At 35.0% G+C, this 25,896-nt stretch overlaps 2 protein-coding genes across 11 annotated transcripts in view; one reads left to right on the forward strand and one right to left on the reverse strand.

Annotated features, from left to right (window-relative positions):
• Positions 1-5,193, reverse strand: part of amd1 (adenosylmethionine decarboxylase 1) — a 47,196-nt gene extending 42,003 nt beyond the window's left edge. Inside the window, exon 1 of the mRNA XM_058756997.1 lies at positions 5,170-5,193. The gene's annotated coding sequence lies outside the window, so the exon portion shown is untranslated. The remainder of the gene's footprint in view (positions 1-5,169) is intronic.
• cdk19 (cyclin dependent kinase 19) overlaps positions 1-21,739 on the forward strand; it is a 55,629-nt gene extending 33,890 nt beyond the window's left edge. For 9 of the 10 annotated variants that reach the window (XM_058756993.1, XM_058756994.1, XM_058756986.1 and 6 more), the window contains 9 exons: positions 6,102-6,159; positions 7,160-7,291; positions 7,375-7,518; positions 9,449-9,518; positions 9,818-9,890; positions 10,470-10,567; positions 11,180-11,258; positions 15,351-15,566; positions 18,624-21,739. In XM_058756993.1, the coding sequence (XP_058612976.1) occupies positions 6,102-6,159; positions 7,160-7,291; positions 7,375-7,518; positions 9,449-9,518; positions 9,818-9,890; positions 10,470-10,567; positions 11,180-11,258; positions 15,351-15,566; positions 18,624-18,737 (984 nt within the window). In that variant the 3' untranslated portion in view covers positions 18,738-21,739. The remainder of the gene's footprint in view (positions 1-6,101; positions 6,160-7,159; positions 7,292-7,374; positions 7,519-9,448; positions 9,519-9,817; positions 9,891-10,469; positions 10,568-11,179; positions 11,259-15,350; positions 15,567-18,623) is intronic. The other variant, XR_009267730.1, reaches the window with a different exon arrangement.
• Positions 21,740-25,896: the final 4,157 nt, after the last annotated feature.

Consider the following 25,896-nt stretch of genomic DNA (forward strand, 5'->3'; position numbering starts at 1 on the left):
AATGTTGAGCTCTGCTCTGATTGGCTGTTTCACAGTGCAGCTCATTTCAGTAGCTCACAGGAATGAAACACAGGGAGGAAAATATATATTTCAATACTATCTCTCGCAGTTATATCGTCGGGTAATTATACTGTATATAAAATGAGGGCATCAGGGAGCCGCTATTAATTTGCGGGGCACTGAAACTACTTTCAAATGCACGATCGCTTTTTACCTTCACTTTCGCTTTTGAGATTCATGATCGCACGTGCTCTGTTTATACTATGGAGCGGCAGTACTTGCCACACATTTTACAAGATCAGCTGCTTGTCAGTGGTGCTCAGGATCTGTAAATCATTCGCCATCATCCTCAGTCATCTCTCCTTACTCTGTTTATGTGGTAAGTGAAATCTTATGTACTGTAATGTAACAGGCTGCCGCTAGCAAGGAGCTAACCATGTCCCTTTAGTGGCTCGCGTTATTTTATTAGAACGCGTTATTTGCTTTCCGTGCCTTTCTGAATACAGACACCAACCCATCCCTGCACTTCACATCCCCTTCACAGCCTGGAACATAACATTTATTTCCATGATCTGCCATGTTTGCTGTTGTCCTCGCTTGTTTCTTCACAATACCTGCAGAACTTCTGATGGTTCGGCTGGCGGCTGGCCTTGAACATGGGCGGGTATATGCAAATGTTGGGGGCGTAACTATTAGTGATCCAGACTGTTACGTCACAGTCGGTGTTATGTTCTGATTCCCCTGTTTTTCAGTGGTCTTTTTTATTCGTGAGATTTACATACGAAGGAGGAAACAATGGTGTTTGAGGCTCACGGTATGTCATTTCCATGTACAGAACTCTTATTATTCAACTATGCCAAGGTAAATACAGTTTTCCATTCTATGGCACCTTTAACTATATGTCAAGCTCCAGCATTTCACTTTCAGCTATATTTATATGAAAAAGTGATGTTTGTTTTTCTCAGAAAATATAACAGCATATGGTTTACATAAAGGTGAGTAAATAATTACAGAATTGTTATTTTTGGGTGAGCTATTCTTCTAACAGAGGCAGCCAAGTTATTTTGGTAGAAAATACAAACTTAACTCAACCTTTTGTGTGTGTGTGTGTGTGTGTGTGTGTGTGTGTGTGTGTGTGTGTGTGTGCGTATGCGCGTGTTGTAGTTGCTCCTATTAGAGTGGGATATGGGTAAGGTTAGGGACAGGTTTTAAATCATAAAAAAATAATAATCTACTACTGTCTATTTTTGTGTTCAGAAGAAAGAAATGAATGAATGAATGATGCATTTATATAGCGCTTTATTGTGTATTGCTGTACACCCAAAGCACTGTACAATCATGCATAAACAAAATGCATTTACAAAAATGTATAAAAGCTTGGAACGACATGAGGGTCGTTCATCAAACAGAATTTTCATTTTTGGGTGAACTATTCCTGAAGTTTTGCCTATGCTATGTCACACTGACTGTATTTCATTTCATTATGTGTAATGCGCTAGATACACATTTGTTTTTACTTTATTGTACAGGCATGACTAGTGTCTGCATTCAGTGATATTATGTTGATATTAACATAAATGGTAATTACTGAAGTATTATTTTTTGCTTTGCTTTTTAACATTGAGGCCTGCGGTTTAACAATAGAAAGATTTCACATTTGTTGAAGTGAATTCTAGTGAATGATAACAGCAATTTTGAGATGGCAGTATTGTTGAGTGAATTACAGAAACCTTATGGTTGCTGTTCCCATAGCAACATACCCTCATTAAGGCTCATAGAAACTCAAGCGTCTCAGAATAATTAGAAGACATCATTACTTACTGATGCAACAGCCAGTCACCCACAATCACATACAGATCCATGACGTCTCTGTGTTTCTGTCTGTCCGCTCCATTGTCGTTGTCATAAGCAACAACATTTTGTAAAGCATGAGATGTCTGTATTAGTGGCACCAAATTAGATTGTGAAGAAAATATTTTCCAAACATACAGAATCCAGTAGACATAAAATAAAATATTTGTAATCTTGAGAAAACAAGGCAGAAAAATGAGTCTGTGCAGTTTGGAAAACTAATTATTTTTGCAATTCTGTTTGCTGCCGCTAAAACTAAATAAACCTTAAAATAAAAACCATTTGTTGTTATGAGTATCTATGAAAGATAGTATGCTTTATTAGATTTATAAATGTTATTTTAGGTTTCATGCAATTAAAATGACTTGTTTTCTCTGGCATCTGGTACGTTCACTTCAGCGTGGCCTTCAGAAATATTAACACCCAGTAACAGCAGTGAAATGAATATTATGGGATGCATTTAGAAGAGCGATAGCTCAGCACCTGCCATAGCTTCCCTGTGAGACAGAATATTTCCATAAACGAAATGACTGTCATGGATATATGGTTCATGCAGGTGTGAACAGATATACAGGTGCTGGTCATATAATTAGAATATCATCAAAAAGTTGATTTATTTCACTAATTCCATTCAGAAAGTGAAACTTGTATATTATATTCATTCATTACACACAGACTGATATATTTCAAATGTTTATTTCTTTTAATTTTGATGATTAGAGCTTACAGCTCATGAAAGTCAAAAATCAGTATCTCAAAATATTAGAATATTACTTAAGACCAATACAAAGAAAGGATTTTTAGAAATCTTGGCCAACTGAAAAGTATGAAAATGAAAAGTATGAGCATGTACAGCACTCAATATTTAGTTGGGGCTCCTTTTGCCTGAATTACTGCAGCAATGCGGCGTGGCATGGAGTCGATCAGTCTGTGGGCACTGCTCGGGTGTTATGAGAGCCCAGGTTGCTCTGATAGTGGCCTTCAGCTCTTCTGCATTGTTGGGTCTGGTGTCTCTCATCTTCCTCTTGACAATACCCCATAGATTCTCTATGGGGTTCAGGTCAAGCGAGTTTGCTGGCCAATCAAGCACAGTAACACTATGGTCATTGAACCAGCTTTTGGTACCTTTGGCAGTGTGGGCAGGTGCCAAGTCCTGCTGGAAAATGAAATCAGCATCTCCATAAAGCTTGTCAACAGAAGGAAGCATGAAGTGCTCTAAAATTTCCTGGTAGATGGCTGCGTTGACTGTGGACATCAGAAAACACAGTGGACCAACACCAGCAGATGACATGGCAGCCCAAATCATCACTGACTGTGGAAACTTCACACTGGACTTCAAGCAACATGGATTCTGTGCCTCCACTCTTCCTCCAGACTCTGGGACCTTGATTTCCAAATGAAATGTAAAATTTACTTTCATCTGAAAAGAGGACTTTGGACCACTGAGCAACAGTCCAGTTCTTTTTCTCCACAGCCCAGGTAAGATGCTTCTGACGTTGTCTCTGGTTCAGAAGTGGCTTGGTAGCCCTTTTCCTGAAGACGTCTGAGCGTGGTGACTCTTGATGCACTGACTCCAGCTTCAGTTCTCTCCTTGTGAAGCTCTCCCAAGTGTTTGAATCGGCTTTGCTTGACTGTATTCTCAAGCTTGCGGTCATCCCTGTTGCTTGTGCACCTTTTCCGACCCAAATTCTTCCTTCCAGTCAACTTTGCATTTAATATGCTTTGATACAGCACTCTGTAAACAGCCACACCAGTATGACCTTCTGTGACTTACCCTCTTTGCGGAGGGCGTCAATGTCTGGATCATTGCCAAGTCAGCAGTCTTCCCCATTATTGTGGTTTCAAAGAACAAGACATACCCAGAATTTATACTGTAGGGATGGTCATTTATTCAAACTCAAATGTAAATATTCTAATATTTTGAGATACTGATTTTTGACTTTCATGAGCTGTAAGCTCTAATCATCAAAATTAAAAGAAATAAACATTTGAAATATATCAGTCTGTGTGTAATGAATGAATATAATATACAAGTTTCACTTTTTGAATGGAATTAGTGAAATAAATCAACTTTTTGATGATATTCTAATTATATGACCAGCACCTATACAGTACTGCGTCATTACTGCAGTCTTCAGTGTCACATGATCCTTCAGAAATCATTCTAATATGCTGATTTGCTGCTCAAAAAACATTTCTGATTATTATCAATGTTGAAAACAATTGTGCTGACCAATATTTATACAGACACCATCAGGGCTTGACATTAACTTTTTTGCTCACCAGCCACTGTGGCTAGTGGTTTTCCATAATTACTTGCCACTCAGGCCATAATTTTGTTGTTGGGAAATTACGTTTTATATGATTACTAAAATATGGTCTATATAGTTACAGCATACTAAAATTCATTTAAATTGATTTCCAGGTCTTTTTTTGTCTATTTAAAAGACATTTTCCCCTAACTGTATTAAATGCATGCATCATCTTTATCTTTGCATGTCAAATTCTTACATTTTATTGATAATTTCACTTAATATAATAAGACACTATAGGGCTGTTACCAATCCAATGAAATCAGTTTCAACAAAAACAATCTTCACACTGCAAAAGAAACAGAAGCGGCTGAAGTGGCATTTAGATGCATTTACACAGAAAGTTTAATGAAGCTGAAACATAAACATAAACATAAATAATGTTATGAGCTTGGTGTTTTAAATCCGTTTTTTATATCCAAATATGAAATTTTGGAAAAAATGCAACGTAAAGGTAGGCCTACTTTTAAATATAAAAGTAAACCACCAGTAGGTGGCAGCAAGTGACTTAATGTCTTAATGAGTGAGGCATTGAGGCAAACGATTCGTTCAGACGGCTGATTCATTGAAGAATGAAGCAAGTGCCTGTCTTTGTGAATGGACCACTGAATCATAGACTCAAATGAACAATTCAAAAACACTGAATCATTCAGGAACGAAACACCACTGTGTGTTGCTCAGAGATGCGCGACTATTCTTCTGTGATCTTTGTTTGGAATTATTTTCGTTAACCAAACCGAGCAAAAACAGTCAACGTTGACAATATTGTACTGTATATTAACTATTCGTTTGAACTCTTGTATAAAATCAGTGTCAAATTTGCAATCGTGGTTTTCAGGGAAAACTGCACTCTCTTGGTCGTGGCATATATATATATAAACTACCCTTTTACCGTAGTATGTTTCTTGTGTGTGCAGTTGCGTTGTTTTGATTTCTCCACGAGATCATCTTATCCATTATCAATCGCCGTTTACACCAAAAGTAATAAAATCAGAATCATTCTCACCTTTTAATCAGATTAGTTGTCCGGTCAGGAAAGTAAAATTCTCTTTCACTTGCTCCTTCAAAAAATCCACTTGTCCCACACAAGCATTAATGTCGAGCTCTGTTTCTGTATATAAAACTCAGCCCGCCAAAGTGGCTAGTGGGAGTGACCGTGTTACCCGCCACTGCTGGAATCCATCCGCATTTGGCAGGTTGGCTGGTGTTAATGTCAAGCCCTGGACACCATGTTATACTACCATTCAAATGTTTGGAGGTATATGTGTTTGTGTTTCTTAATAGAAATTAACACTTTTATTCAGTAAACATGCATTAAATTTATCAAAAGTGACAGTAAACACATTTAGAATGTTACGAAAATCTGTTCTTTTGAACTTTCTATTCATCAAAGAATCCTGAAAAAAGTTTCCACAAAATATTAAGCAGCAAAACATTTTTTACCATTGATAATAATAAGAACCATTATTAATAACTGAGCACCAATAATAAATGAGCAACAAATCAGCATATCAGAATGATTTCTGAAGGATCATCATGTGACACTGAAGACTACTCGAGTATTGATGCTAAAAATTCAGCTTTGATCACAGAAATCAATTGCATTTGAACATATATTTAAATAGAAAATAGTTCTTTCAAATTGTACAAATATTTTGTAATATTACTGTTTATTGTATTTTGATCAAACAAATGCAGCCTTGGTGAACAGAAACGACTTCATTAAAAACATTTAAAAAGTACTGTACAGAGGTGGTGATTAATCAAGTCTGAACTACCCTAATTTTGAAAACCTCTGTACTGATCTAGAATGATTCTGACAAGATTTTATTAAAAAATTGCACATCCATTTGTTGAGGATGTTTTTCTGTAGCACCAACGCGTTACATTCTGAGATAAACAGATAATTTGTGGTTATTTGTGATCTTTGTCTTTCAGAAACCTGCCAATATCCTGGTCATGGGGGAAGGCCCGGAGCGAGGAAGAGTCAAAATTGGTAAAATACCATACTGACTTTGGCATGGGATTGCAATATAATAATCAAGATTTCCTCAACTGAAAATGTTTTTCGTTGAAGTTTCAAATTATCAAGGAAGAAAATGAGATATTATGTAATTCTGCTGAACCTTTTTTGGTCGACTCGTTTTCTTTTTATGTGATATTGTCAAGGTTAAGCGGCTGTACGGTCAGTCTGAGCAAATGTGAAGCCATTGTCTTACACAAGACACTATTCTGGGTGATGACTGTTCAGGGCTGCGGGCACTATTTTTACCAGCCTGTGGAATTTGTTATTGTGTTTGGTTACACTGTGGCTTTCAGTGTTATCTTGACTCACTTGAGTATTGGAGCCACATCATGTAAGCGGCACAACTAATTATTTAATCTCTCATGGGTTATGACACATGGGACAAAACATGGTCAACAATTTCCATTATGTTTTGAAAATAGCAAAATTTCTACTTTCCCATTAATCAAACACAGGGTTGCTAGGTCTGCACAACAAAACCAGCACAGTTGGTACTTAAATGTAGCTGTCGTGTTCCTGAGGAAAATGCTGCAATGAGAATAAAATACGCTCCAAAAATGCATTCCGGGGGGTTCTAACTTCTACCTCAGTCGAAAAAAGGAGGGACTTTCGCGGTAACAGTATAAGAGTAGCCCAATTCAGCAGGAAAACCGCAGACTTGGCAACATTGATGAAATGGTCTCTAGAATGTTCTCAGTGCAAATATTATATTATGCATTATTAAAATACTATTTCAATAATGCATTTATTATTATAATTATGATGCCACATTGTCACTTCATGACCCCTAAAACCACCAGTTATTAATAATATTGATTAAAATGCTTACCAATGACTGTTTGTTACTAGCAGACAGTCTTCTTCTCCTATGCTCATGAAAAACAAAATGCATAGCTCACCTAAAGCTGAAATGATCTGCAAACATGATCAGAGTGGGCTATTTATGGGTTTCTCTGTTTGTGTGTCTTAGCTGATATGGGTTTTGCCCGACTATTTAACTCTCCACTGAAGCCTTTGGCCGATCTGGACCCAGTGGTCGTCACATTCTGGTACCGAGCACCCGAACTACTGCTCGGGGCAAGACACTACACCAAAGCAATCGGTAAGTTGTGCATTGTGTGTATTTCAGGCTGTCTGTCTGTATTCTTTGTTATGTGTACTTAATATTCTTTGACTTTTTTTCAGATATTTGGGCAATAGGCTGTATCTTTGCAGAACTGTTGACGTCAGAACCGATCTTCCATTGCCGACAAGAAGACATAAAGACCAGCAATCCTTTCCATCACGACCAGTTAGATCGCATATTCAGCGTCATGGGCTTCCCAGCAGGTGACTGACTCAGTGTACTACTCTCAGGAATTCATTAAATTTGATTTTAATTAAATGGAAACATTTTTACATCACTTGTGTTAGACTGATCAGTTTAGATGAATCTTAATTGGAATGACTGGTCATGGCAGTTTCTGGCTGTTGTGTTGGAAAAATAAATTTACTGTAGATTTACAATTTATGTTAGTTAAATTACAACCGGAAGACCTGCGATTTATGTTTTTTTTTTAAGATTAGGAACAAACTCTCTTAGAAATTTCTCTTAGTGATGTACTTGACTTGCATCTTGCATTTCCCTTAAGTTTAAATATTGTATCTGTGTTTTACTTTCTATAAAGCCTGAATTCTTTTGTCCTTGTGGGGGCTCTCTTCCCACATGTATTTGAGCTGCAAGTTTGATATATTACTTGCATATATTAGTGTTACTGTTTTGAGTCATTTGTTTTAACTTAAGTGTTATAGAACGTGAAGCTGTTTGTACAGTGATAAAACACTCGTCATTGATTTGTTGAATGAATGAATGAATGATGTTGTTTTGTGGGTTTATATGAAATAGATTATACCACAATAATAATTGACCAGCATGGAAAAAAATGATGCAGCAGTTGCTGAAAATGGTTGTACAGAACACACTGGAAGATAGAAGACAATATAAAGCCCATCCAAAAGTGCTGATATTTCATAGACATAACTCAGACAACAAAGCAACATATTCAGTTGTACTTGTGGATTGTCATGGTAGGTGTTGTGAGTGAAGCGCACGATGAAGAAGAATTAACAATAATTATATAAAGCTACAAGAAAACTACAGGATACTCGCTAACCACAAAATATAGATGAAAACAGACAAACACTCAAGGAGAACTGAAGGTTCATAAGCAGGAACCAAACAAAGGGAAACTAATGAGATAATTAGACAACAGGTGAACTGAATGAGTAATTAAACAGACTAGGGAAAACTAGGTCAAACAGGGCCAAAACAAAAACATAGTGCCACAGAAAACAGAGCACAAGTTACATGGATATTTAGGACCAGATTTACTAAACAGGGTAAATTAGCGTGAGGGTGAGGCGATGGATTTCCATAATGCAATCTACCAATCTACCAGCGCAAATTAACAAAGGGCCGCAAAAAAGCAGAGCCGATGATAACCAGGCATGTGTAATCTACTGCAAACACAGGTGTAGTATGAGATAAGACATGATTTTTTTGGGTGTTAAATAATGGCGCAAATACCAGTAAAATGACTAACAAACCTTAGTAAATCACCTTGCATGATTTATTTAAATACTTGCTTTCCTTAAACTTTGCGTTTGAAAGTGAAACTTCTACAAATGCATATGCAATAAGATTAGCCGCAAAAAAAATAACTGTGCCACATCTTTTCATCACTAATTTTCACTTTGTGTCTGTAGTAAATCCTGAAAATTGTTTTTTAACACCGAAAGAGTGTTTGCACCGAATTTGATGCAATGTGCTTCTGAAAAACTCTCACTGAATTTACATTTTCTGCTACTGAGGTTACGATGCAGAGTAATTACAGATGTTGCTTACATGCTCTTAGGTGTACTTACAGTATACTTACCTTTCAAACTACTGGGTAATATGAGTGATCTACATGAGTTAAGGTTAGGTTTAGGGGTAGGATGAGGGTTAGTACCTAGTTATTTACCTCTTTATTGTAATTACTATAATAAGCACATGTACCTGCAAGACTTTTCAGTAAAGAGCTAGCAGTAAATGCAGATGCTTTAATTGTAAGTACAGTGTAACAAATGCACACTATAGTACCAAATAATTGTATCAAATGCATAATTTTCAAAAGCACATAGTAGTTAGAGACACCTAACAAGTGTTATTATTAGTCCTTATTTGGACTCGTTAAATGTCACTGTGCACTATTATATTATGTTTATGTGTAATTCCTAGATAAAGACTGGGAAGATATCCGGAAAATGCCAGAATATCCTACTCTACAGAAAGATTTCAGAAGAACCACGTGAGTGCAGTGTTATTTACCAGAATAACAACAAATGCATTCTCAACAGCAAAAACAAAATGAGTGTAAATATTACGTCAGGATTTATATTAATTTATGTGAGTGTTTAACTGTATTTGTTGATGTAAATCTTTCTAGCTGTATACAGAAGAACATCAAGGCAGTGCATCAGTTCAGTTCTGTACTGTCTGAACACAGCTAACTTAGTATATTTATTGTATTTTGTGTAAAGTCTAGCTATACCTGGAGTTTTACCACTGAGTGTGTATATATAGTTATTCTTTGGATGTGTTTTGCAGATATGCCAACAGCAGTCTTATTAAATACATGGAGAAACATAAAGTCAAACCAGACAGCAAAGTGTTTCTACTGGTGAGTCTATTGCACACTTGTATATGGAATCAACTTTAACTTATATAAAAGAGACACAGTACTATGAAGATGTCTTAGACACGTTATATGTTTCAAAAAATGTTAGTTATAAGGTGGTTACTTATGTAAATCATTTGCTTTAGTGTTGCAGTAGGAAATTTAAATTTTAGACATTCCTTGTGCAAATATTGCAATAACCCAGTAAGATTATTAAATGAAGGAGATTTATAACAGCTATTGGCATGGTCCTCACAGAGTCATTCTTCGATTACATGAAGATATAGCCTATATAAGCAATTTTGTTATCCTGCTCTGTATTAGAGTGTTTCTTACATAAAAACTTTGGAGGTATTGTGAAATAATTAGTTAATGTTCTATCTGTTTGTCTATTCTGTAATAATCATCTATCTAGTCATGTTCAGTATCGGTTGGTTTATTGGTCTATTAAATTGCCGCATTTAGTGTCCATACATCCATTATAACCAAAAGCATGCCTGATCGTAGCTTTAACACCAACTAGTTAACTAATTATCTAATCGAGTTCATCCTTCCCACAGTAATTAATATAATCTAATCTAGCTCCAGAAATTGCTGACTATGGACCCCACCAAAAGAATCACTTCTGAGCAGGCACTGCAGGACCCATATTTCCTGGAGGACCCCTTACCTACGTCTGAGTAAGACTCATTCCATACGCACACACATTTAGACACATGCTGAGTAATTTCAGAGTAGAAAACTCAATGATCAAAAGTATGTGGTCACCCAAACACCACACCTACAGTATATGTGCTTGTTCAACATGTTCTTTCAAAACAATTAGCATTAATAGGGAGTTAATCTTCTCAACTTTAGAAACATGGCTTTGGGAAGTTTATTTTGTGTTCATATAATTGATGTTCAGTAGGGTTCATGTCTGAGCTTTGGTTTAGTGTTCTGCACCAGACTCAATGGATCAGTTTTTATGAAACTCACTTTGTTCACTTTCATGGTAAAAGAGAAAAAATACTTAATTCTCTAGAGTGTTGTTCTGTGCCATTGCAATAAGATTTGCTTTCACTGGAACTTAGCCAAACCCTCAAATTAGAAGTGAGTGTCTGCTTTCTTTTCACCATGTAGTGTAGCATACCACAAATATTTCCTGTTTTTCCTCTTTCAAATAGCTTTTATAGCAGCTTAAACAAGAACCATAGTTGTTCACCTGCAATTAATTTACCAAATTTAGATGAGAAACAGTTGTAGTTCCTATAAAAACTGCTTTAATGTTTTCTTTGTGTGTGTTTTTTTAGTGTATTTGCAGGATGTCAGATTCCCTACCCCAAACGAGAGTTTCTAAGTGAGGATGAACCAGAGGAGAAAACAGAGAAGGTAACATGGCTGATTTAAAAAAAAACTTTTTCTCACACTGCATCCAGTTCTGATTTGTTTTTTAGATGTGATCTTTAGCACTGACTTTCCAGACTATAATCTTGCAAAGAATGAAATCAGATACTTTTGTTTGGATATTGTAGTCGATATCCTATCTACATTGGTTGCTATAGGTTCACTTAAGAGCAACGACAAGAAACATATAAGTAGACTAGAAATGTTTATATCTCTAATATGATCTGTCATATAACATCTTATTGTGATAAGACATGATTGTATTTACATGTGCTGTGCAAGAACCATTCACTCATTCACCATTCAATACATAGTGAATGTCACAGTTGAACGTAAATGTTATTTAGATCTGCTGAACTCCTAATATTCTTCAGTTACTGGCCCTACTCATGAGCAAGCTAACTCTTTGGATCTACATCTCTAGGGCCTCTGATCTAATAATACTTACATTATTAATAATTGTTTATCTGATCATATACCTGTTATGTTTAATGTTTTCTATCCATGTAAAAGCTTTTTTATGTTCTGTTCCCACCTTATTACTTCATCCACAGCTCTGGACTTCACAGAAGTTTATATAGCCTCCTCATTTTTGAGTTTTATTAGGTCTCCCCTCCTTCTGTTGGACCAGAGGAGTTAGTCACAGTTTAACTGTGTTTGTATAGACATTGTTGACTCTGTTGCTCCATATAAAGTCTGGAAATATAAAATTGATTCAGAACCATGGCTTAAGAATCAAACTTGCATCCTTAGGCAGGAATGCAGGAAGGCTGAATAGAAATTAAATAAGAAATAGTTACAGCTCTCTTTTCATGTTTTGAGGGAGAATTTGACGGAGAGCTGTGAAGGCTTCGATATCATTTTGCACTTTTAATGCACCTAGAGTTCTGTTTTCAACCATAAATAGATTATTCAGTTCAGCTGGAGGGCTGCGTTTAAGTCCATCCTCATATACAGACAACGTGTTCCTGAAATACATTTTGGAAAGATTAATGGGATTAGATTTAATTATAAGCTCACTTCTTGTTTTTGTGATGTGATTCCATATTCCATGGGACTAAAATTCAAGGGACAAGGGAATTATTTTCTTTTTCTCTCTCTTAAGGACATATGACTTACTGTCTACCTATTACTTGTGGGGTCCCTCAGGGATCTGTTATAGGACCTATGTTATTTTCTTTGTGCATGCTTCCTTTGGCCTTACATTTTTTATTTAAATATGGAGTAGATAATGTGTGGTCTATATTTGCTTTTCAGAGTACTAACTACTGAACTCGTTTGATTTCGTTTTGTGGACTGTCTGAACAGCCATAGGCGGTTAGTTAATGCAGTGTTTATTGTAAGTATGAGCAGTTTTGAAGCTCACTCTAGCAAAGTTGTAGGTCTGAAAACTTCAAAGGACATTGTGATTTTGAGCAAGGCACTTTGGTGCTCCTGGGAGATTGTCACTGTAAAATGTGTACTGCAAACTACTTTGGATAAAAGCATCTGCTAAAATGGCTGCTTTCTTATAGTCTCTACTGCTAATTTGTAATGTTACTCATTCCAGTGGAACTAAGAGGGAAGCTGAGTGTAGGTGCAGAAAAGAGAGAGCAGCAGAGCAAGAGCCCAGATAGCAGTGTTGTTAAGCTTTGCACTCGGTCACTGAAGGATGAAATGTATCCAAGCAAAAGGCAAACAAATGCAAACAAACAAACACACAGCATAAAATAACCATCTCATGTCTGCAATGCTGGAGTGAGCCAATATTTACTTTTACATTTAGTGGTTTTGGCCACACCATATAATGTTCATGCAACTGCTGCTTTTCTGGGTAACACAATTTCAGGATGGCTGTGAGTGTATTTGAGGAAATTAACCTTGCAAACATAACCACGCATCCATTATTACAGAGACCTACAGACACTGATTGGGTTCCTACCACACAAAGGCCCTGATTTACAAAAGGTTTGCGTGTACAAAATACATGTACACTTGACAGCACACACAAGAAAGCTGATCTAATAACACTAGTCTACTTACGATTGCATCTTTTATTCCCGTGTCATTTTCAGTGGGTTTCCGTTGATGAATTTGGGACATTTCCTTATTCATACACAAAACACAAGATACTGTCATTGCTAGTGCATTCATGCAATATTAAATTATTTATTGGGAGCAATTGTTTTGTTCAAAATTATATTTATTGAAGTAAACATCATAAATAAGCTTTGACATTCTCAAACTGTTGCTGCCCAACATGTCAACAAACATTTTAGGGTGTTTTTTTTAACATGTATTCCTAGCCTACACAGGATTCTTGGATATTTTACAGCAACTTATCCAATTCGATTTCGGAGCTAGAAATATGCCTTTTTTAATTACTGGTTGATTAATATAGATTTTTGACTGTGTTTTTGAGATGGATGATATATATGATATCACACTATTTAATTTAAAGAAAGTAAATCGCACATTCACAACCATTGCATTCCATCAATTTCCGTCAATCAAATTTATATTTATTTTATATAATATTTTTGTCTATAAAAGCTTGTTAATTGTAATGGAAATAATTCTTACATTCTTTGCTGGCCTAGTGGACCCAATGTAAAAGAAAGAAAATAAAAATAAAAATTAATGTAAATTTAAAGAGACAATTGACATTCAAATCGTCCAAACAGAATAACATACCAGCGAATGCCAATAATTAAAAAATAAAATTGGTCAAAATTTCAGACATAGAATAAAACTTGAGGTGAGTGATACAAGCAAAATTTTAAATTGTAATACTCTTCACAATTTTTTGGTTATTTTGTGAAATATTATTGCAATTTAAAATAACTGCATTTTCAGCATCATTACTCCATTCTTCAGTGTCACATGATCCTTCAGAAATCATTCTAATATACTGATTGATAATCAATGTTGGAAACCGTTGTGCTGCTTCATTTTTTTTGTATTTTTTGGGACCTGTGATGATTTTTTTTTTTTTTTTTGGATTCTTTGATTATTAAAAAGATAAAGAATAGCATTTATTTAAAAAATATACAATATTCAATGCTATTCAAAAGTTTGAGGTCAGCACATTTTTTCTTTCTTTCTTTCTTTTTTTTTTTTTTTTTTAAAGAAATTAATACTTTTATTCAGCAGGGATGTGTTAAATGAATAAAAAGTCATAGTAAAGACTTATATTGTTAGAAAACATTTCTATTTTGAACAAATGCTGCTCTTTTTAACTTTGTATTCATCAAAGAATCAAAGAAAAAAGTATCACATGTTCCAAAAAACAATATGAAGTTGCGCAACAGTTTCAGCACTCATAATAAATCAGCATAGAATGATTTCTGATCATGTGACACTGAAGACTGGAGTAATGATGCTGAAAATTCAGTGCTGCGTCACAGAAATAAATTCTATTTTAAAGTATATTAAAATAGGTAAATAATATTAGAAATTTCAATTAGATTTCACAATATTACTGTTTTTTTCTGTAGTTTTGATCGAATAACTACAGTCTTGATTGATGAGCAGAAGAGACTCCCTTAAAAAACATTAAAAATCTTTCTGATCCCAAACTTTTGAGCGGCAGTGTACATAGTTAATACTGATGCTATTCAATCAATCAATCAATCAATCACCAATCCCTTCTCTCTCCATATATGCTGGCATAAGACAAGTGTGGATAGTAAAACTCGACAACAGCTAAAGGGAAAGGGCTAAATGGAAGGGTAGTTCTTCAACAAAGTGGATGCACTTGTTTTTCTATCAAGATATCTAGATAGATACCTGAATATATATATATATATATATATATATATATATATATATATATATATATATATATATATATATATATATATATATATATATATATATATATATATTCACCAGTATATTGCACACACTGTTATCTATGTGCACTCTGCCACTGTAATCTTCTTGTTTAATGTGGTCTTACAAAAGTTTTAGTGTTTGTTATTGTGAAATAATAAAATCCCAAAATTATTAATGTACGTTAAAATGGTTGTCCAGCTTTCAATGCCAAATAATCAGAGGTAGTATTGAAAGTGCAGTGATGTGTTGTGTTGTCTTTAGAATCAGACACAGCAGCACCAGCAGACGGCTGCACAGACGCAGACACAAACGCAAACACAGCAGGCTCCAACCCAGCAGAGCTCAGCGCAGACAAATGGTACATCAGGCACTGCAGGGGCCAACACTGGCCCCTCCATACAGCATGGACAGGAACAGGGGCCACCAAACAAAAAACCTCGCACCTCAGGAACCAGTGTTCTTCAAACAGACTACCAGGTAAGAGAGGCGCCTCAAGGGGGCGCTGGGGGGCAGAGATCTGAATTCTCCTTTCATCTGTGTTCAGATTCATTCAAACGACGTTATTTATTGATTCATTATCGCTGATTGGATTCATTTGGATTAACAAACAATTGTGCTTTTTTAAACAAACATAGCATCTCATAATCCTTCAGAAATCATTGTAATATACTGATTTGGTGCTCAAGAAACATTTATTATTATCGTCAATGTTGAAAACAGTTGTGTTGCACATAATATTTTTGGGGAAACAGATGGTTTTTTTTGTTTTGTTTTTTCAAGATTCTTTGATGAATTGAAGATAAAAAAAATAAACAATTTTAAAAAAGAATTTATTTTAAATGGAAACCTTTTCAAAAAGTATAAATATCTTTTGAATGAATGCGTCCTTGCTGAATAGAAGTATTAATTTCTTTCAAAAAAGAATCTTATGCTTTGATCAGTAATGTACATCCTGTCTCTGAGTTTTCACAGAACAGCTTTATATAAACAGGCATATCCCACATACACCTTTTCATTATTGTCCGATGTGTTTAACTTGACCTCAGGATTAGTTTAGTTGAAATCATGTGAAATCACACACAATAGTGATAGTACTCTAAAATAATCATCAGGTCATTAAGCAAACACTTAAAAAAATAATAATCATTAGGCAAACTCTTAAGCTTACACTTAGAGATTTGTTGAATATTCAAATGTCAATAGACCTTAGTCAGAGTAGAGCCATATTTAATTTTTGGCAGGAATGAAAACAAGACTGTGAAGGATTACAGTGTGTTTACTGGACTGTAACAATATAGCGATTGTTCAGGTAATGAAATGCCTTTCTGACAAACATTTTCAGTGGACAAATACTCCATAAAATAGTTTTAAAAACTGTGAGTTGTGAAAATTATTAGATCTAGGGATTTTATACAGTGTGTGCCATCCTTGTTCAATTCAATATGCCATCTATACTTAATAACAGTGTCGGGACTCTTAAAGGGACATCTAAATTGTTTATACTGACTGATAAAGTAAGGTGAATGTGTAATTAAAGCCAACACTGTATTTATAAAATGATATATGATGCTTATTAGCCAGTTATTATTCACACTTTAGTTTAGGGACTGATTCTCTCTATTAACTAGTTGCTTATTAGCATGCATATTACTGGCATATTGGCTGTTTATTAGTACTTATAATGCACATATTAATGCATTATTCTGCATGAGCCTATTTAGGTTCCTTAATCCACCCCATACCTAAATTTAACAACTACCTTACTGTTAATAAGAAAATTAGCAGTTTATTGAGAGAAAACTGCTTTGCAGTGTTAACTCCATGTTGCAGTGCCAAACATTTTATTATAAATAACTGTTATGTGCAACAGTGCGATGTTGGAATGTTACAGCTGAATGCTTAGTTCAGCAGACAGTGTGAGTCTCATATCACAAGCTTTATGATCAGATTTTCATCTTCAACCTAAGCAAAAGCTCCACATTTCACCACAATGGTAACCCAGTGCAACTGAAATGGTTCTATATCCCAACATGACTGGACATTAAAACCCTGTCAAGTTTCCCCATCTTCTCCTCTGTCTTGACAGCAGCAGTTAATATCCTAACTCAGAGAATAGCCCTAAATAATGCAGTTCCTCAGTCTTTCTACTTCAGACACCCTGCTGAAAGCACTGCACGTGTGTCCTAGCACAACCTAGCATTCAGCCAGCGATGACACCAGTATAATGGGTATGAATTAGTGCTGTCAAACGATTAATCGCATCCAAAATAAAAGTTTTTGTTTACATAATAAATATACACTGTATATACACATATTATGTATATATAAATACAAACACATGCATGTACATATTTAAGAAAAAATGTATGTTTATTTATTGAATATATTTATATATAATAAAATATAAGATTATTAATATGTAAATGTTTTCAGAATATATACTGTATGTTTGTGTAATAAATATACACAGTACACATATAATGTAAACAAAAACTTTTATTTTGGATGCGATTAATTGACAGCACTAGTATTAACACCGATATCATTCCAGTGTGAAAATTATGAAAACTTGTCTAAATGAAGTCTAAATCTGACTAAACTTATAACACAAAAATAAAATCTGAACTTTTTACCTTTTTATTGAAGGCATTGAGTAATCATTCATTATGTAAGCAGGAAAATGTAAGTGGATTTAGTATCTAGATATTATATATATTCCTCCACCGAATGTTTCCTTTACCTGTTTGTAAGACTGACGTTGATGATGAATTTTATACCCGACATGATCATTTATAACATAAAGAACGCAAACCAGATTTAATTGAATGGAGCTGTCAACACTTGAAACTCTGTCATTGTGTTCATTTATTGCTGTTTTGATAAGCTGCAGAGATATACACACCATTTATTTTATTCACAAGTGTCGTGTTTGTGATTGTTATTTTTTATGTACTGTAGACTATTTTGGTCCCCAAAAAATATAAAATAAAATAAAATACATTAAAAAATAATCAGAAACAGGTGCAGGCCCATACTATTTTATTTTTATGCATAACTTTTATTACATTGTAAGAATACTTCACAATATTATATTTAAAAAGGTAAACCACTGCCTGTTCTGAATGTATAGCCCACACAACGCAGTTTCGTATTTTATTCTTTAAAACAAAATAAATAAAACATTGAAATTGCAAAATAAAAGAATTCAAGATGTGTAATCAAGATCAAATATTTGACAGAATTGCAAACATAAATATGAATGATATTTATCACATCTCTAGCCATAGCAATATAGCACAATCTGACAGAAGTTGCAATCAGCCATCAAAGTAGTCAGAGCTGAACAGACAAACTCGGTGCATCCAGCAACACATCTAGTGTGTAAATGAAATAAATGTTTATTATGTAACAATATACAAGTTAGTTGTGTTCAGGTAGTTACAGGTTAGTGTTCAGCTCAGTATTACAAAAATCTTAGTCAATGCTTGTTCATGCAAAACACTTGATAATTTGAATTTTTTTTCTTTATTGCAGCACGCCAGCTCGCGGCTTGGTTACCAGAGCAATGTCCAAGGCTCTACCCAGTCGCAAAGCACTATGGGATACTCGTCCTCATCTCAGCACTCTCATCAGTCTCATCGATACTGAGGCTCAAAAACATACATAAGCACTTAAAAGAAATATTAACCACAAGCATAAAGCCAGGCAAGTCAGCACTGGGATTCAAATGAATTGCTGGGTCTGACCCATAATATGGCTTCAACATAAACATAAAACCCAAGTTTATTGCATTACAAAGCCTCATGCCATCCTACAATTCTCAGCAAATGCTACTCCAACCAAAGCACAACTTTACAATCCCTTTCTTTCGATCAGAGCTCCTCAGAATTGAGCTTTTTCCTCAATATCTCAACGGTTTTTCAATATACTGTATTAAAACTTCCACCAGCTCCAGCACCAACCATACCTAATAGTCTACTGACTGTTTAGCATCTTTAGCGCTTATTCATTCTTATTTTACCACTGTTAGACCAAAACAGTCTCAAAATGATCAGCCAAATGCTATTCGGGTCATAGCTACAGATAGAAGTGACATGAAGTTTGTTACAATGGGTAATCAAAGCTGGCATCCCACTGGCCGACTCCAAAAAATCTTGCATTTCATCAGGGGAATCATAGCTACCAAATCTCACCATTTACAGTGTTCCAGTGACAACTAATCTTGTCTATCATCACTGCTGCATGATGTGACCCAGACATTTGATGTACAGTCATGAGGAAACTGGTTTTGCACAGTGGGCGGGACTGTCGCGGTTAAGGCTGGTTAGGATACAGATCTCAGATTAACTTGAAAGAGACATGAAATAAATTAGATCTGAGGTTGCATTGTTAGGACATTGTGTTAGGATGCAGTTTATGGAATAATTTGACCCTATGAATGCGTGAGATGCTGTATCTGTCCATTTGGGTCTGATATGTTCATGCAACTGAAAATTGACTAGTGGGACACCAGTCTAATATATAGTCAGTAACACGGTCTAAACTTTGCAGCTATTGCGTTTATTTTTTTATATTTTTTTTTACTTTACCACCCATTATTATTGTGGGTTTATAAGCTCGAGGCTTTCTGAGATTCCCCCGTTTGACAACCCTGAAACAAATCAAATAGAGACATCTACGGTATATAAGCAATTGTACATAGGAACCAAAATCCCCTTTTATCTCTCTCCTCCTTCTCTCTCCCAGTAAAGGGATCTGCCTGCATGTACGGACAGTCGAGCAGAGACTGGATTTGTGTAACGTGTGCATATTTTAAACAAAGACTGAACAAAGAGCATCTCTCATAGCTATCGTGCACCACTGCATTATTACATACATCTTGTTTTGTTGTGTAAGAGATTTTTATTTAATTTTTTTGTAAAATATACACTCACACAATACACTTTTCAGCTTTTTTTGCGTTAGTTACAACAATAACAACCAATAAAAATAACATCAGCTATAAAAGAACATGGACATGGTTTACTCTTTCTCTTTTTTGCAGAAGAACATGTTTTAGGATTTTGGTCAGGACTAAAATCCCTAAATCTGTGTGTGTGTGTGTGTGCGCTTGTGTGTGTGCGCTGTGTGTGTGTGTGCGCTTGTGTGTGTGTGTGTGTGTGCGCGTGCATGGATATACTTGCATGTGTGTGATTATCCGGGGCAGCTAGCAGTTGAACTGCTTCTGTGACTGTTATTTCTTGTCTCCTCTTTGTGTTTTATATGCTTTTATAATCTGTTTATTGTTGGTTATTGTTTTGAAGTGCAGTTATTTCTTTGTGTTCTTACAGCTTTGTTATTTGAGCTGAGTTTGTGGACTGAAAGTGAGAGTTTTTTTTTTTTTAAAGAGCTGAATCAAACAAGGGCAACTGATTCGCTCCTCTGACAAACAATTGGATATCTCATCAGGCAAAGCTGGGGACTTCAGCTGTGCGTATTACAGGTCCTTCCAAGCCGTGTTTGAAACACTGAAACTTTGTGGTGCGCAATATGTGTTGCATGATTAAGCAGACAACTTGGTGGAATATACGAGCTCAAACGGGATTCAAAGGAAATCTTGAAACAGAGTCTTTCAACATCTCTTGTTTTAAGCTTTATGGAAATGAGTCAGTTTGAAAGACCCTGAAGGATAATGTTACATGAAAGTGGATTGCGGTCACCCAGCGCGAACTGAGACTGACAGTTGATTTCAACCAAAATGTTCGCAGAACAAGTGTAGCTAATGGTCAGTTACTGCCATCATACTTCTTGGGTTTCTCTTCTGTCCCATCTTAAGATTCCTTGTTTTTCTGTAATGTGCTTTGTATTTCTGGTAAAAGCAATCAAAACACAAGTGTTATTTCACTATTTTTCCACCCCCTGTTGTGGGTTTCTTCTCACATCAAAGTGAGGTGTACAACTGGGTCTAAATGTTTTTAAAGCCTAGATACTATATAAACAAAGATTTATGATTAAAAAATGAGGTTGTGACTTATGAAGTATAAATATTTCAGATTCACTTAATGAAATTTAACCAGATTTGTCATTTTACCAATGTTAATTCCATTATACAAAAGTCCGATTTTTTTGCTTTCTTTCAAGATGTTTTTTTTGCATTTTCAATCATGCCAGATGACATGACATGGGCAGCTTGTATGCTGCATAGCAGAAGAAATTTGTGTACTTTGTTTTTCTATTTTACTTTTTAATGTAAATTGTTATGCTAATTATATAATATATGATGACAGCTTTTATTTTATTTTAATTTTTTTTATTAGAATAGATTTTTAAAAAATGATAATTTTCGATAGTGTTCTCAGACTTTTGGACACTGCTGTACAGGTTTATTACATTTTCTGATATTTATAAGTCTAGGATACACAGGGGGTGGATTTTTGTGGAGCATTACCAGCCACCATTGACTGAAATAATGATGGAATAACATTAGTTTCATATGATGTTGTTTATTTCAGCAAAATAAGAGGAACTGTTGTACAATGTAGTTGTTGCATATCATATTTGGTGTCATATCTTTAGTTTGATAATGTTTCAACCTCTCTCCTTCAGTTTTCCCAAATTTTCAGCAGAATAAACTGAGAATGCAAATAACAAAATAAATAACGCCAAACATATTGTTTCTGTAGATTGTGACATTTACATGTGAATTTACAGTGGAAGGTTTAACACACTTCATCTTTTTTCTTCCAGTGAGAAACTTTGGCATCACAAGACTTGCATTAAGGTCATGAGGATTTCCATATCTTGAAATTATATATTGGTCATAATTTTGTCATGATATGCTGGGATTGATTTTAAGCACCAAACCAGATCCCTAGTTCTAAAGCCAATTATTTGTCAATATAGTGCAATATGAAAACAATATAAAACGTGTAACAGGCAGAAAGTACAGTTAATTAAGAAATTACAAATCTTCAAAGGCCAAGTGATTGTTTTGTATGCGAAAAAGCCCCAAAGTTGATCTTCATCCCCATGTAGCGCCAAAGCCCTGCACACATTCAAACATGAACGCCTGAAGATCCGTTACATCAGCTCTGGCGGGAAATGCCATTGGCCCTCATGAGTCTCATTTCTGTTGAATGAGATGTGTTCTAGACTAGAGAATGTGACTGTATTCAAAGAGATGAAACAGTTCCAGTCATTAAAACCCTCATCTCCAACTTACAGCTTCAGAAGACATAGATGAGTAATTTGTAGCACTTATACAGTGCTTTTGTAATTTATTTATTTATTGGGGGAAAAATATTTTATCCTCCTGTTATGTGTTTTATACTGTTGAAGTTTAGGATGGAATGAGGTTGAATGCTTACGAAATCTAAAAATCCATAAAAATATTTTTTACTATTTTTCAGAGCTCATTAGGAAACAAATTTTGACAAGTTTTAGCCAGCACGATTATGAAGATGAGATTTTGAGAGAATTGTCAACATAAATTAACATTTAAAGTGACGACAAAACACCTTTTCTTTGTCATCTTCTTTTGTCATCAATATAAAATGCTTCATTCATTCATTCATTCATTCATTGAAAACTGATTTTCATTCGGGCATCTCTTTAGACTTGAGAAGGTCCTTGCACTGAGTACAAGTTATGGCAATCAGATTCTGTTCTAGAATGAAAATATTGGCAAATCAGTTTGCATCAATTCCTCAGATTGCATTGTAATCATTAACCACAAACAATAACACATTGAGAATACACTGTAAGGGGCACATCTCATGAGACTGGAACTGTCCCGGATAAATCAAGACATCTGGTCAACCTAATTACACTCTATATGGCTCCCACTATGCACGGGACAGGAACTTTCCCGCTATAAAAGCCTGTTTAAACAAGCCTAATCTCATTCCCTGGTATTATAAGCTAGTGTCTCGCAGTCTGACCAGCCAAGAGACCGTGCTGGGGTACCAGCTAAAACCAGTTTAAACTGATTTTTAATCTTTTATGCAAAAAAAAAAAAAAAAGCAGAAGACATTTAGTCGTGCTACAGTGTAGAAGGGAGCTCAAAGACCAACATTTTCTTAAGAACAGACACCTTTTTAAACAATTGTATTATGGAATCACTGAAGGCATTCATGTTTTTGTGTAGTTTTTTACATTATTTTGAAATTATAATGGACTAAATGAAATTGTGTGTGTGTGTGTATATAACAGATTATATGTATATAAGAAAGACTGTTTAAGAGTGTTACTCTTAAATAATGCTCATGTCCCTCTGTATTAATGTTTAAAAACATATTTGGCTTCAGTTTGTCATATAACTAAATATAAAATTAGCATTATCACTAAATGTCCTTTAAATCCTTTGAATAGTTATCTCACTCGTTCTTTCCTGCTGTGAAAGACTGCACTGTACATATACACACTGATGTAAATGTGTGTTACTATTAGAAGCAGTAAAATTCACTAAACTCCTCTATCAAGGTTGCAGCAGTGTTGATTACTAGATATTTTCCTGCTTATAGTGGTGAATAGGGTTTTGTAGGCCAAACTCACAGTCTGATTCACTTTTGGGTGGCTATATAGGCACTAAAGATGAGAATTGTCCAACCTGAAGAAATCAACACAGGTTTCCCAGATATATGGGTCTGTTTAAAAATGTACTGATATTGGTTGGTTAAAGCAGTGATTCTCAACTTGTTTTGCTTGAGAATCCATTTTCACAGTCCACATTAAGTTTGGAAAATTGCCTTCTTCATTAATTTATGAAAAAATTACAATATTTGTATGGATTGTTTTATGTGGATCTGACAGTCTTTTTCCCTGCTCTTTGCGGCTCTATCAGAACAGACCCATTTGTGGGTCACGACCCATCAGTCGAGAACACATTGGTTTAGAGGTTTGGCTTGTCCCATTACAAGCTGCTTTCAATTTGTATAAAATTATATTTTAGAAATAAGCGCTTATGTCACTCTCTTTGTAAACTTTTTTATCTGAAACATCTCACATCATGTAAATGTTTATTTTTTGCCCAATTAATTTTGGTATTATTTTCAGTACATCTGTTTTGGGATTTGATTTATGACTGGTTTATAAGACAGAAATCAGCTTAATGCTTTTCAATCATAATCTGATGGCCTTGAAGAAGCCATACATATATTATTGTCCTATTAATTCTTCCTCTTACAGTGATAATGTTTTCTGAAAAAGGCTTCGGTGAATGTTTGTTTATACATGAGTTTATACAACATTTAAAATGATTGCCATATTATTATATGTTGCACTGTTATTACTTAATTATTTAGTGGTAAAGTATTCATTATGAATATTTTATTGACGTTTTGTTTAGATAGTTTTGTTTATGTGTTTGTGTACACTACACATATGGCATTTATAATACAGAAATAAGCAAGAGAATAAACTTACATACATTTATATGATAAAGACCTCTATGTCTGCAGATTTGTCTTTGTCCTCTGATGAAACAGTGCATGTGTTTATGTTTTTCATTCCAAACCCTGAACTATTTACACATGCTAAGGAAACAAGAGTAAATGAGAAGGCATTATAAAAAAAAAGCAAGCCAACAGATAAATTTATGAATGTGTTATCACTGTAAAAAAATTGCGCTGTAAAATAACGGTAATATACTGGCAGCTGTGGTTGCCTGCATTGTAATGTTAATTTACAGCTCTCTACCGTTAATTCACAGCTCTTCATTTTTACAGTATGTTACCGTTATTATACCATGTGGTAACTCATTTCATTTTGGAAACCGATTGCTTCAAACCATTTGAGTTTAAAAAACTACTGTTTATATGGCATTAGTACAGTGAACTTATTTTATTTGAATCCACTAAGAAATGTTTCTTAATATAAAACTGCAAACACTTAAAGTATAAGAAAAAAACAACCAAAACATGATTTTTACTAAAATCTTTGTGGATTGTTGTTAACTAGCATAGCACACATTTATGTACTAAAATGCTTAATAAAGAGACTGTCACTGAATCAGCAACTCCACAGTTTGCTTAATTGCCTTTAAGCAAGCAGCAGATCATCAGTGTTTGTGGCTCATCGTTGACTGAAACACAGGCTCTACTCTCCAGCACAATGGTGACCCACAAAACTGAATTAACAGATCTCGCAAGTTCAGATTAATATTTACTCTCCTTATCAGTTAATGGCTTTGCATAACATTTTTTTCTATGAACATTCACTAATATTTTAGTGAAATTAATTTTTGTTTGGTAAATCTGTCTATGTTTTACAGTATATTACTGTTTTTTCCTTGAATTAACGGTAATCTACTGGCAGCTCTGTTTGCTAGCATGTTACCGTTTTTCTACAGTGTGCTGCTGTAAATTAATTACAGGTTATTACTGTTAAATTACCTTTCATGCTTTAACCCTTTAAACCCCACAACAAAATCCTCAGTTTTAAATGAACACATAATGGGCCTCATTCATGAAACTTGCGTAAATATATGAGTAAATTCTGAGTAATTTACACGTAGAACAGACCTTCCCGAAAACTCTCCTCCGGATTCGCAAACGCTTCATAAACGTCCGATTTGTTATTTAAACGTGTATGTTAATGAAATCCAATCATTCGTAAATAGGGCGCTCGTGCACACTCATTCACAATTAGCATAATCCCCACGTATGACTACAGCTGGGCAAATTGCGTGTCCAGGAGCGCAGTGGAATATTCTGGTCTACTTTCTTAGGTTTGGCTCCAGTATATTGTATAAATGCAAAAAAGACTAATAGGCCATATGCCTAACAATAAATATTCAATAATGTGTGTCCACCAAAGAGTTTTTAGCCAG

This window comes from Onychostoma macrolepis, chromosome 20, assembly GCF_012432095.1.
Source record: "Onychostoma macrolepis isolate SWU-2019 chromosome 20, ASM1243209v1, whole genome shotgun sequence".
NCBI classification, from domain to species: Eukaryota; Metazoa; Chordata; class Actinopteri; order Cypriniformes; family Cyprinidae; genus Onychostoma; species Onychostoma macrolepis.